Source organism: Geotrypetes seraphini, chromosome 3 (genome assembly GCF_902459505.1).
Source record: "Geotrypetes seraphini chromosome 3, aGeoSer1.1, whole genome shotgun sequence".
NCBI lineage: Eukaryota > Metazoa > Chordata > Amphibia > Gymnophiona > Dermophiidae > Geotrypetes > Geotrypetes seraphini.
Genome location: NC_047086.1, coordinates 363,665,725 through 363,679,175, shown reverse-complemented (window position 1 = coordinate 363,679,175; position 13,451 = coordinate 363,665,725). Strand labels below are relative to the sequence as shown.

Below are 13,451 nucleotides of genomic sequence, written 5' to 3'. Positions count from 1 at the left end.
CTCTGTTGGTACCGGTGCATTCGGCTTCATCAGTATCCATGCCGACATTAGCGCCGGAACCTAGGTCTTTACACCAGGCTGTGCAAACTTCAGCACCGACACAGCCTATCACATCTCCCGGTACCGTTTCCCAGAGGTCGGGTAAGTCGATTCGCAAAACTCGACACCTAGAACCCTCCACACCGGAATCCCGGGACCGCAGCTTTCAAGTAAGGGACCCTGATCTGTGGGGTGACTCAGAAGAGCCTCTTCTTTCTGAGGGGGAGTGTTCATTGGGGGATGAGGATCCTTCTCTTTTAGATCCATCCTCTAAGCCTGATGCAACCTCTTTCACCTCTTTTCTTAAAGAGATGTGTGACTCCCTCTCTATTCCCTTGGAGGCTGAATCCAAAAAATCCAAAGCATTCCTTGATGCGTTGGATTTTGACCAGCCTCCAAGGGAATTTCTGAAATTGCCTCTCCATGATATACTACGAGAGACTTTCTACAAAAATTTGGAGACACCTTTGACTGTCCCAGGAGCTCCCCGCAAACTGGACTCCTTTTATAAGGTCATACCTATTCCGGGCTTTGACAAACCACAGCTCCCTCATGAATCTCTTTTGGTGGAGTCCACTTTAAAGAAATCCACGGGAGCTAGTGTATACGCCTCTGTCCCTCCTGGAAGAGAAGGTAAGGCCATGGATAAGTTTGGCAAAAGGTTATATCAGAATGCGATGCTGGCTAATAGATCAGAGAATTATGCTTTCCACTTTTCATTCTACCTTAAGCATCTCATTCAGAATTTGTCCACCTTTGAAAAATACCTCCCTGACCGAAAAAGATCTGCCTTTCGCCAAACTTCTTCATCGCTCTTACAACTTCGTAAGTTCATGGTCAGGTCGATCTATGACACCTTTGAGCTGACCTCTAGAGCCACGGCTATGTCAGTGGCCATGCGTCAACTGGCTTGGCTCAGAGTTTCAGAACTTGATGTCAATCATCAAGATCGACTGGCTAATGCACCTTGCCTGGGGGATGAGCTGTTTGGGGAATCCATGGACTCCACTACCCAAAAGCTCTCGGCTCATGAGACTAGGTGGGATACTCTCCTCAAAACAAAAAAGAAGACCCCCACCCACCAGGCCCTTCCGCCAGCAATCGGCCTACCAACGTCGATTTGTGGCTCGTCCTCTGCCACTGGCTCCTCAACAACCCAGGCGTCAGAGGCAACAACAGAGGCAAAACGCTAGACCAGCTCAGCAGCAACAGCAAGTGAAGCCTCCTCCTCCACAAAAATCCTCACAACCCTTTTGACTTGATTCTCCAGGACATAGCCAGTATCCCACCATCTACTCATCTTCTGCTGCCCATAGGAGGACGTCTTACTCATTTCATAAGCCGTTGGGAAACCATCACCTCGGATCAGTGGGTCCTCAACATCATCCGCCACGGCTACTCTCTCAACTTTCAGACTCTTCCTGCCCACGGTCTACCAAAAGAGTCTGCTTTAAACACTCCTCAGTCTTCCCTCCTTCTTCAAGAGGTTCAATCCCTCCTTCTGAACGTCATAGAGGAGGTTCCTCTAGATCAGCAGGGACAGGGATTCTACTCTCGTTATTTTCTAGTCCCCAAAAAAACAGGAGATCTCAGACCCATCCTAGATCTTCGCGATCTCAACAAATGCTTGGTCAAAGAGAAATTCAGAATGCTTTCTCTGGCCACTCTTTACCCTCTTCTCACTCAAGGCGACTGGCTATGCTCCCTCGATCTCAAAGAGGCATATACTCACATACCGGTCAATCTGGCCTCCAGACAGTACCTCCGCTTCATGATCCATCATTGTCATTACCAATACAAGGTGCTGCCATTCGGTCTTGCCTCCTCTCCAAGAGTGTTCACCAAATGTCCGATTGTGGTGGCTGCCTTTCTACGCTCTCATCACCTTCAAGTCTTTCCTTACCTGGACGATTGGTTAATCAAGGCCAGTTCATCTCAGACAGTACTTCTGGCCACCAACCAAACCATCCTGTTTCTACAACTTCTGGGGTTCGAGATCAATCTACCCAAATCTCATCTCATCCCCACTCAGAGACTTCAATTCATTGGAGCGGTGTTGGACACAGTCCTCATGAGAGCGTTCTTGCCATCCAACCGTCTTCACACTCTTCAGTCTCTATGTCAGCAGGTGCTTCCACAACGTTCCATCTCTGCCAAGCAAATGATGATGCTCTTGGGTCACATGGCCTCCACAGTGCATGTCACACCCTTCGCACGTCTTCACCTGCGCACTCCTCAATGGATCCAAGCTACCCAGTGGTCCCAAGCAACGGATCCCTGCTCACGACACATATCTGTGACATCGTCTCTTCGTCAGTCTCTACAATGGTGGTTGATATCCTCAAATCTCTCCAGAGGTCTTCTGTTCCATCTACCTCCTCATCAACTTATCATCACCACCGACGCTTCCCCTTACGCCTGGGGAGCTCATTTGAACGAATTCCGAACTCAAGGTCTTTGGACAGCCCAAGAAATGAAGCATCACATCAATTTCCTGGAACTCAGAGCGATGTTTTATGCCCTCAAGGCCTTCCAACATCTTCTCTTTCCTCAAGTCCTCCTGCTGTGCACAGACAATCAAGTTGCAATGTACTACATCAACAAGCAGGGTGGGACAGGCTCTCGCCTCTTGTGCCAGGAAGCCCAGAAGATTTGGGCTTGGGCCACAGATCACCAACTCTTCCTGAAGGCGATCTACATTCAGGGAGAGCAGAATTCCTTGGCGGACAAACTCAGCAGAATTCTCCAGCCTCATGAGTGGACTCTCGATCCTTTAACTCTACAGAGTATCTTCGCTTAGTGGGGCACTCCTCAGATAGACCTCTTTGCAGCTCCTCACAATCACCAGCTGCCCCTCTTCTGCTCCAGACTCTACTATCCTCACCGTCTGACAGCGGATGCATTTCTCCTGGATTGGTCCAATCTGTTCCTGTATGCTTTCCCTCTGCTACCTCTCATGTTACGAACCTTGTTCAAGCTCAAGAGGGAACAGGCCACCATGATTCTCATCGCTCCACGATGGCCCAGACAACATTGGTTCTCCCTTCTACTTCAACTCAGTTCCAGGGAGCCTATTCTTCTTCCATTGTTTCCTTCTCTGCTTACACAGCATCAGGAGACCCTTCTGCATCCCAACCTACAGTCTCTGCACCTGACAGCTTGGTATCTCTCGGGCTGACTCCGAATGATACTTTGTTGTCTCAGCCTGTTCGTTCTATTCTGGATGCCTCCAGGAAACCTGCAACTCTGCAATGTTATCATCAGAAGTGGACAAGATTTTCTTCCTGGTGTCTTCTTCATCATCATAATCCTACGTCCCTTGCAGTGGAGACTTTGTTGGATTACCTTCTTTCTTTGTCTGACTCTGGTCTCAAATCTACTTCCATCAGAGTCCACCTCAGTGCTATTGCTGCTTTTCATGAGCCAGTTCATGGGAAACTCCTTTCAGCTCATCCCTTGGTTTCCAGGTTCATGCGGGGTCTTTTCAATGTGAAACCACCTCTTAAAGCACCCCCTGTAGTCTGGGATCTCAATGTGGTTCTCTCCGCCTTAATGAAGCCTCCGTTTGAACCTTTGGCTACGACTCCTTTCAAGTTTCTCACGTGGAAAGTGGTCTTCCTTATTGCTCTAACCTCTGCCAGGAGGGTCAGTGAGCTACATGCACTAGTTGCGGATCCACCTTTTACAGTCTTTCATCATGACAAGGTGGTTCTGCGTACACATCCAAAGTTTCTCCCTAAGGTTGTGTCTGAATTCCATCTCAACCAATCCATTGTTCTGCCTGTCTTCTTTCCGAAACCTCACTCTCATTCTGGAGAACAGGCTCTACATACTTTGGACTGTAAGAGGGCTCTAGCTTACTATTTAGAGCGTACTAAGCCCCACAGATCAGCTCCCCAACTCTTGCTGTCCTTTGATCCGAATAAATTGGGACATCCTGTTTCTAAATGTACGTTGTCTAATTGGCTTGCAGCGTGCATTTCATTCTGTTATGCTCAGACGGGACTGACACTGGAAGGTTCTGTTACGGCCCACAGGGTTAGAGCTATGTCAGCATCTGTAGCTTTCCTCCGTTCCACACCGATTGAGGAAATCTGCAAGGCTGCTACTTGGTCCTCAGTTCATACTTTTACATCTCATTATTGTCTGGATGCATTCTCCAGACGGGATGGACACTTCGGCCAATCTGTTTTGCAAAATTTGTTTTCCTAATGGCCAACCTTCCCTCCATCCCTCTTTTTGTTAGCTTAGAGGTCACCCATCAGTCAAGAATATGCTGCCTGCTTGTCCTGGGATAAAGCACAGTTACTTACCGTAACAGGTGTTATCCAGGGACAGCAGGCAGATATTCTTGCGTCCCACCCACCTCCCCGGGTTGGCTTCTTAGCTGGCTTATCCTAACTGGGGACCACGCGCCTCTGTCGGGCGGGAAGGCACTCGTGCGTGCGCGGTACGGTCTACTAGAACTTTCCAAGTTCTTAGAGTGCAATCACTCTAAAATTGTCCGTACTGGGGCTCCGTCGGTGCCGTCACCCATCAGTCAAGAATATCTGCCTGCTGTCCCTGGATAACACCTGTTACGGTAAGTAACTGTGCTTTTTAGCCCTACCCTAGTCCTGCTAAAAAAAGTGCCCCCTTGTAATATGCACATATTTATAATTTGGGATGTATATATCCAGGCTTTCTAAAATCAGAATGTAAACATATATCAGGATTTATTTATCACTTTTTTTTAAAGAAATTCACCCAGTGGTATATGAGATATTGTAATATTCACATACAATATAAATACCAGTTTGCAAGTCCAAATCATGATTAGGGATTTTAAAATGACCATGTTAATGTTTATAGCTCTGAAAATTTCAGTTGGAAAGATGTTTCATTTCACCACTGAGTAAAATTTTCTGTGACGGTAGTGAAATCTGTTATAATTTTGTTGCTGACACCTGTAAGATAATTCTGGCTTATTTTTGCTTTTGGCTAAGATCTCAATATAGGGTCTGAGTCAGGAGGCAAGAATAGTCTCTTCTTGGGTGTAGTGTATTACTATTCTACCTCACAGGGATATGATTTTTACCCTTTCAAAGCAGGAGTAATAAAAATTCTAAGGAAGGATTGTGAGCAAAAATAATCCCTTGTTCTTTTAGCTGTAATTGGGAGCATTGCTTCTCAGCCCTTCTTGGGATATCAGACTAGTTGGACCCTGCCTAAACCACACAGGTTAAACCTCAAATTAATTTTTTATTTTAAAGTGATTTCTTTGGGTACAGTTTAGAAGTCTTTAAGAACATTTAAATTACCGTATTTTCGCGGATATAACGCGCACCATTGTAAAACGCGCACAGGGGTATAGCGCGCAGAAATCACGATGATATGTACAAAAACTTTTCTATACCGCGCTCAGGCATATAACGCGCATGCTGCCCGACTCTCCTCTGGCCACCCCGACTCTCCTTTCGCTCTCCCCGACTCTCATCTGGTTGCCCCGACTCACCCTGACTTTCGGTGCACTGCCCCGACTCTCCTCTGGTTGCCCCGACTCACCGTTCACCCGCCCTGACTTTCGGTGCACTGCCCCGCCTCTCCGTGCCTGTCCCCCTTGAAGTCCTGTCCCCCCTTGAAGGTCTGCCTGTCCCCCCTTGAAGTCCTGTCCCCATCCTGAAAGCCTGATGCCCCCCCTCGACGTCCGATTCTTCTCCCCCCCTCGGCAGGACCACTCGCACCCCCACCCCGAAGGACCGCCGACTCCCCGACAATATTGGGCCAGGAGGGAGCCCAAATCCTCCTGGCCACGGCGACCCCCTAACCCCACCCCGCACTACATTACGGGCAGGAGGGATCCCAGGCCCTCCTGCCCTCGACGCAAACCCCCTCCCCCCAACCACCGCCCCCCCCCCCCAAGAACCTCCGCCCGTCCCCCAGCCGACCCGCGACCCCCCTGGCCGACCCCCACGACACCCCCACCCGCCTTCCCCGTACTTTGTGTAGTTGGGCCAGAAGGGAGCCCAAACCCTCCTGGCCACGGCGACCCCCTAACCCCACCCCGCACTACATTACGGGCAGGAGGGATCCCAGGCCCTCCTGCCCTCGACGCAAACCCCCCTCCCTCCAACGACCGCCCCCCCCCCCCAAGAACCTCCGACCGACCCGCGACCCCCCTGGCCGACCCCCCCACCCCCCTTCCCCGTACCTTTGGAAGTTGGCCGGACAGACGGGAGCCAAACCCGCCTGTCCGGCAGGCAGCCAACGAAGGAATGAGGCCGGATTGGCCCATCCGTCCTAAAGCTCCGCCTACTGGTGGGGCCTAAGGCGCGTGGGCCAATCAGAATAGGCCCTGGAGCCTTAGGTCCCACCTGGGGGCGCGGCCTGAGACACATGGTCGGGTTTGGCCCATGTGCCTCAGGCCGCGCCCCCAGGTGGGACCTAAGGCTCCAGGGCCTATTCTGATTGGCCCACGCGCCTTAGGCCCCACCAGTAGGCGGAGCTTTAGGACGGGATGGGCCAATCCGGCCTCATTCCTTCGTTGGCTGCCTGCCGGACAGGCGGGTTTGGCTCCCGTCTGTCCGGCCAACTTCCAAAGGTACGGGGAAGGGGGGTGGGGGGGTCGGCCAGGGGGGTCGCGGGTCGGTTGGAGGTTCTTGGGGGGGGGGCGGTCGTTGGAGGGAGGGGGGTTTGCGTCGAGGGCAGGAGGGCCTGGGATCCCTCCTGCCCGTAATGTAGTGCGGGGTGGGGTTAGGGGGTCGCCGTGGCCAGGAGGGTTTGGGCTCCCTTCTGGCCCAACTACACAAAGTACGGGGAAGGCGGGTGGGGGTGTCGTGGGGGTCGGCCAGGGGGGTCGCGGGTCGGCTGGGGGACGGGCGGAGGTTCTTGGGGGGAGGGGGTTTGCGTCGAGGGCAGGAGGGCCTGGGATCCCTCCTGCCCGTAATGTAGTGCGGGGTGGGGTTAGGGGGTCGCCGTGGCCAGGAGGGTTTGGGCTCCCTCCTGGCCCGATATTGTTGGGGAGTCGGCGGTCCTTCGGGGTGAGGGTGCGAGTGGTCCTGCCGGGGGGGGGGGGGGTATCGGACGTCGGGGAGTCGGCCGGGCAAGAGGGCTTGGGCTCCCTCTTGCTCCGATCGTGGATGCGGGTGCGGGTGGGAGCGCGTGCGAGCGGTCGTTCGGGGTGGGGGTGCGAGCGGTCCTGCTGGGGGGGTGAATCAGGCGTCGGGCGGGGTGGGAACTATGTTTAAAAACTTTTGTATACCGCGCTCAGGCATATAACGCGCGAGGGGTATGCGCGGTACGTAAAATCACGTATAACGCGCGCGTTATATCCGCGAAAATACGGTAATGTTCCACTTTTAATCCTAGTGCTTTTTTCTTAAATTTTGATAATCCCCATATTCCAAAACTATCTTGATAGGGGCATCATTTACTGGAAAAAAGAAATCTTTGTCCCTTGCTTCCATTCCTTGTTTATTATGTGGTTGATATTCAAGTTTATTAAAATTTGATATCATGCTTAATAAATTTAACTGGTTTGCTGACCACCTGAGAATCTGCATATAGTTAGAAGAAATACTTGTCTGAAAATCAGTCAGTGCTCAGTTAACTTCCAGGTCCTGGCCCAGTGTTCTAGCAACTCCCCACCCCCCTTGAAAATATAGTACACTCCTATCTGAACCCTCTCCCCCAAAGCACAACAAATCCCCCTACCTCACCTTCATCCCAGAAATGTAAGCAGCCCTTCCCCCAGTAGAAGACTTATTTGCTTGTTCCAGTGCAAAAGACTTGATTCTTGACCAGTGGGTTATTCTCCTTTACCTGTGAATTTTGCAGAAGGAATCTTCTACAGCTTTTCAGATCTGCCTCCTTGTGTCAGTTTTTCCTTCTGAAAACGAGTTGAGATGTCTTTTTTTTTTTTTTCCCCCCTGCTCTGCAAGTGATTTATTATTTCTGGTTTTTAATCCGAAATTAAAGGCTTTCTGGTGCTCCAGAGATTCCCAGGATTTCTGAGACAGCTTTGTCTAGAAGAAGATAGTCTCTGGATCAGAGCACTGTAGCTGGGTGGAGGCGGGGGGAATCTTTCACAGGATGTCTACCTAGCCGACCTGCACTATCCCTTAGGACTGTTCGGGGTGCATTCCCCTGGGAGCTGTGCTCACTCCAGTTTATTAGGCGCTTGAGCACAGGCTCAGTGGTGGAACCTATCGGTCCAGAGGGCTGTAGCATGTGCTGGTTGCATCCCCCCTCCCGAAAAATGCATGATAAGCTGTTGGGGGTCAAGGGTTTCAGGTTCTCCGAACCTGTCTAAAAGGCAGCCTGAAGAGACAAGTGTCTGAGGCAGAAATCTTCTGTATTGTCCAGCTGCAGTGTGAGCTGATGTAGGCACAACACCAGGTAGTTTTGTGAGTACAGTCTATTACTGTCTATGGGAGACTTCAGGGTGGTTCAAAACTGGACCTTTGAAGGTCTCTGTGGCTTCCTATAGGGCCCCCCTCCTCCAAAATCATCTTTTCTGAATTTTTGAAAGTTTTGTATAGCTCTTCCAGGCCATTTTCTGGCCCAAAATGCTGCCACTTCAGCCATGATGTATTTCCCAATTTTATTTGTAAAAGCTTCTTATCTACCTCAGAACACCTCAATTTTGATGATAATCGATTTCATTGGACTCTCAGACCTTTCTCCCCAGTATCATGCCAGTTTTGTGCTGGATGGCAAGCTAAGGAACATCCATGTGCCCCCTCTAGCCCGGTTTGGAGTCGTAAGAAGCTCAAATGTTGAATTAAAAATCCCTCTGAGGGTGCTAGGATTGCAACTTGGCATCATCAGCAAAACGCAAATACATAGACACCTCAGAACCTTCATGAGACAACTAATGTCCCTGCTAGGACTCTGATTCTGTGAGTTTAATGTTTGAAGCTAATATGAAATATAAAGGTTTATCTGCACAGCTTGGTAACACCCTGGTGCCTTTTTAGGGGTGTTTACTGTTAGAGTGCTGGTCCAGCGCTGAAAGGTGCTCCACAGGAATCAAGAGGTCCAGTTGGAAAAGGACTGGGATGAATGGGGGTCAGGGTGAATTCCTGTGCTCCCATATAGTGAATCCTCAGGTTTAGAGGATTCCAGGTCACAAGTGGCGCTACCAGCTAAGAGTCCGTGGCAGCTCTGGACCCAGGGAGCAGACCTGATGGTATGCAAACTATTCTAACCTGAGAACATAATGGAAATAATTACTCTATCTCTGAGAAACTTGAATTTGAAACCGCCACAAACTCCCACAGCTCAAATGTCTCTTATGAGCAGTTCTAAGTCCCAGTCCACAATTTTTCTTTCACATCCAGAGATCACCATGATGTTGACGGTGCATTGGGAGGCACCAGTGGGACTTCCTGTAATTGCATCCAAAGACTCCTGAGTTCAGCAGTTATTAGTATCACCTAAAGTGGATTTGCTGGTAGTGCAAGCGCAAATCCCTTCTTAGTGAAAATGAAATAATTTTAAAGGATGCATAGAATTGCAGAGTGGACTTAATCCTCAAAACAGTTTTAAGCACTAGCATTGGGTCTGAAAGCAGTGGTGGCAGCTTCCTTTGTAGTGCATGCTTACCATGAGATACTGCATCAGCTTTCATCTTCAGAGGAGAATGCATACCCCCATATGGTGCTTTCAGGGGTTGATTATATAGCAGACACTCTATATGACGTGTTCAAGGTCATGAGCAAAATGTTGTCTTATTCTATCTCTGCCCACAGAATGCTCTGGATCAGACAATTGGGAGGGGGGAGATTATGCCTGTAAATTTGAGCAGGCTTCCTTTTAAGGGACAAATGCTCTTTGGTAAAGGGTTGGATGACATGGCCAGTGTGGCAGATAATCACCCTAGGTCATTACCAGGCAGCAGACCACATGCCCCGGGGGAGTTAAGTTGTGGTTCCTTTTTGTTGTATGGTCAATCTCTCCAGTCATCGGCAGGCTCCTCTAGTCAGAGATCATTTCATGGATCTAGGCAGAGGTTCGGGAGTTCCAGAAGAGTTCAAACATCAGGCTTCTGCTCAACAACTGCTCCTAAGAAGGTCCAATGAAGCCAGGCCAGAGCCCGAACTACCCCAAATAGGAAGGAGACTTAGATTTCAGGGAGACCTGGGGAAAGATTTGTTCAGACAACTGGATGAGTAGGTGTTCAAGAGAGCTACAATCTCAAATTCTCTTGCCCTCTTCAAGATTTCTTTGTAGATTCTCCAGCTTGTTTTGCATTAGCAAGGATGATTCTTTGCACTTGTTTTATTCCTTGTCCATCTTCAACGTCATTTGCCACATCTCTGTCCGTTGGACAAAACAAAAGCAGAGGAGGACAAGGTACACTACAGGACTCATATGATGATGAAACTTTATTAACTCATCATCTCTGTCCATGAATTGTCTGTATTCCTTGTGCATAAAAATAGACAGCAGAATTCACTGATTTGTTAGGTTGATGTAAAAAAAAAAAAAAAGTTTACTTTCCTTGCTCTAGAATCATTGATGAAATTGTGGTCTAAAAGGACTTCACCCTAGTTGGAGCAATGTACTTATTTTCTGTCATTCTTGTTTGCTGTTGTTGTTTAATGTATGTCTTCTGACCAATCTTGTAAAATGTTTCTCAGGATCTAAAACATGTTAGCTGTTTATATGTAAGTCAGAAAATGGCAATATCATTCTCCCTAAGCTGCTTGTGGGTGCGCAGTAGTGCTGCCTGATTTACCGAATCGATTCATTGTCCGAGAAAATCGGACTCATCGATAAGCGACCAACAACCCCCCACTCACAGCACCCCAGTGAGACCCAGCATACCTCTGAGGTCTCCTAAAGCAGCAGCAGCGGCACTCTGAATGGGCTGCTTCGCGGCCTGCCCCGCCGAGGCCTTCCTTCTGCTGCGTCACTGATGATATCAGTGACATGGCAGAGGAAAGCCCTAACGGGGCATGCCGCGAAGCAGCCTGTTCAGAGCGCTGCTGCTTTAGGAGGCCTCTGAGGTATGTCAGATCTCATGGTGGGAGGATCAGTGGGGTGCTGCTGCACAGGGGGATGGGTGGGAGAGGAGGAAAGCTGCTACACAGGTGAGGTGGAGGAAAGGAAAGGAGAAATGAAACAGGTAGAAAGGGGTGAGAGGGAGAAATCCTGCATATGGTGAAGGGGAAGGAGACATGCATGGAGAAGAGAGGGAGAAATGTTGGACATAGGGTGGAGGGCAGGGAAAGATGATGCATAAGGAGAGAGAAAGAAATGTACATAATAATGGAGAGAAAAGGAGAGATGCTGCATGGAAGGGAATAGAGAGGTTTGACACAGGGCACAAGGCAGGGGGAGAGAGATAGTAGACAGTGGTAGAGAAACAAATGTTGGATATGGCGGTGGAAGGTAGAAAAAAATAATTTTATTTTCTATTTTGTGATTACAATATGTCAGATTTGAAATGTATATCCTGCCAGAGCTGGTGTTGGACAGCAAGTGTGAGTTAGGACCTAACAGAGAGAGGAAAAGTATTTTTTGTTTGTTTTGTTTACACCACGGCACCTGCGTGAGGTTGGAGAGGGCAAAGTGGGGTGGGTGGAAAGACTATAAATCTGCCAGGACGTTTAAAAAAAAAAAAAAAAAAATGCCTGATTGGGCAGAAAAAGCGAATGAAATCGATTCAGTAGGCTGAATCGAATCAAAAACATTTTCCCTGAATCGGGCAGCACTAGTGCGTAGTATGTGACAAGCTCCAGTGCACGTTTTCTTTTGGTACACTAAATTAGTGAGGAAAGCAAAACAAAGATGCAGATCCATTGCAACACTCTCCCTCCTAAGGCCTGAGAAAGACAGCATTGAAAATAAAATGGTCTTTTTAAATTTGGGAACGGGTGTGCTTGGCCAGTACAATTTTTCTTACAACTTCCATCATGGACAACATCCATTCTTAATTGTGTACGAGGTAATTATTTGCAAGCCTCATTCATTTTGAAAGACTTATGATTAAAAATGTTTAAACACAAAGCTGATAATCTACAGTTTAGCATTCTTACAAAAAAACAAAAAAATTTACCTTCAAGAAGTAATGATTAGCATTTAATTGAGACCAATATGCCAAGCGTGACAACAGATCTTCAGAATGGGTATCTTGGAGAAATTTTCAAATGCTTAGAAGCTGTTAATGCTATCTCTGGAATATGCTTGAAAGCAGAAGTTATTGGGCGGCGGAGATCAGGCAAAGAATGGAGTGAAACAGAAGTTGGATTATCCAAAGCATGTTTTTATTTATTTATAGGGTGGGGGGAGGGTTGCTTTTATGGTTATAAAGTATACTGATAAGATGTTCAAGTGGTCTATTTAATATTGTTAATATGAATTTTGTACACTTAATGAAAGCTTAAAAATGAATAAAGAATTAAAAAAATAAATAAAACTCTTGGATATTGTTACAAAGCTTCACAATCAGAGCAAATAACTTTTGAAACATCTATTGACTGAATCACCCAAAATTCAAAGGACAAAGAATCTGTCTAACAGAATAAATCAACCTCTAATGAAGTAAGATAATGGCAAACTAGCTATCACTTACCACTGTGTTTTCTGAAATTAAGTTAGTTGTATTTTACAGGTTCAATAGTTTCAGCAATTAAGCAGTTTTATTGTGATAATTTCAATGTGAACTGCATGGTGGTGATTACATCAGATGGTGCATCAGTGATGCTTAAAAGACATAACTGTATGGCAATAATTTTGCTTCAGTCTATTTTTTGTCTGACAGAACAATACAGTGTGATGCAGCATGTGGATTTAGGCATTGATGATGCCTGGATACGTTTTCTGTTTATAAGGAATGTTGAAATGCTTATATGTGCTGTCTACACAATTTTTTAAAGATTTAGTGTGAGATGAAATTGCTAAGGCAGCACAATGTGAAATTAATTTGTTTAAACCTCTGAGTGAGATCAATTAGTATTTCTTGAAGAGTATGGGTGACAGATAAATCAGTATATCGATACTTAAATAATACGGATTAGGTAAAATGTATCTTAGACATTTCTCTTACCTCTCCCGTTTTCATGCTGTTTAAGGCATAGTGTAATACTGTTTTTCTTTGTTTTGTGTTTTTCTTTTTAATGGATATAACAGAACCGCCTGCAGAAATCAAAGCTTTAGAATCTGATGTGTCTTCTCAGTTCTATTTTTCATCTCCTGCTACAAGAACCAGGCGGAAACATGCATCCAGCCTTTCAGAGATTGGCAAGGGAATGGTAAGAAGTATTTGTTGCATTCTCGTGTTCTTTCAAAGCATGTTTAGTAGCTTCTTTAAGCAGTCCTTTGAATGCTGATTGTGATATAGGACCCTAACACAGCTTATAATGGCATACCATTGGGACATGCTCAGTGTTCTGCAGTTAAGTGGCATTTTAGCGCATAATCTATTC

The 13,451-nt window shown here is 47.4% G+C and overlaps 1 protein-coding gene across 2 annotated transcripts in view; it reads left to right on the top strand.

Moving 5' to 3' along the window:
• The window catches only part of AHCTF1 (AT-hook containing transcription factor 1), a 368,321-nt gene that overhangs the window by 332,537 nt on the left and 22,333 nt on the right, over positions 1 to 13,451 (top strand). For both annotated transcript variants that reach the window (XM_033936331.1, XM_033936330.1), the window contains one exon: positions 13,156 to 13,277. In XM_033936331.1, the coding sequence (XP_033792222.1) occupies positions 13,156 to 13,277 (122 nt within the window). The remainder of the gene's footprint in view (positions 1 to 13,155; positions 13,278 to 13,451) is intronic.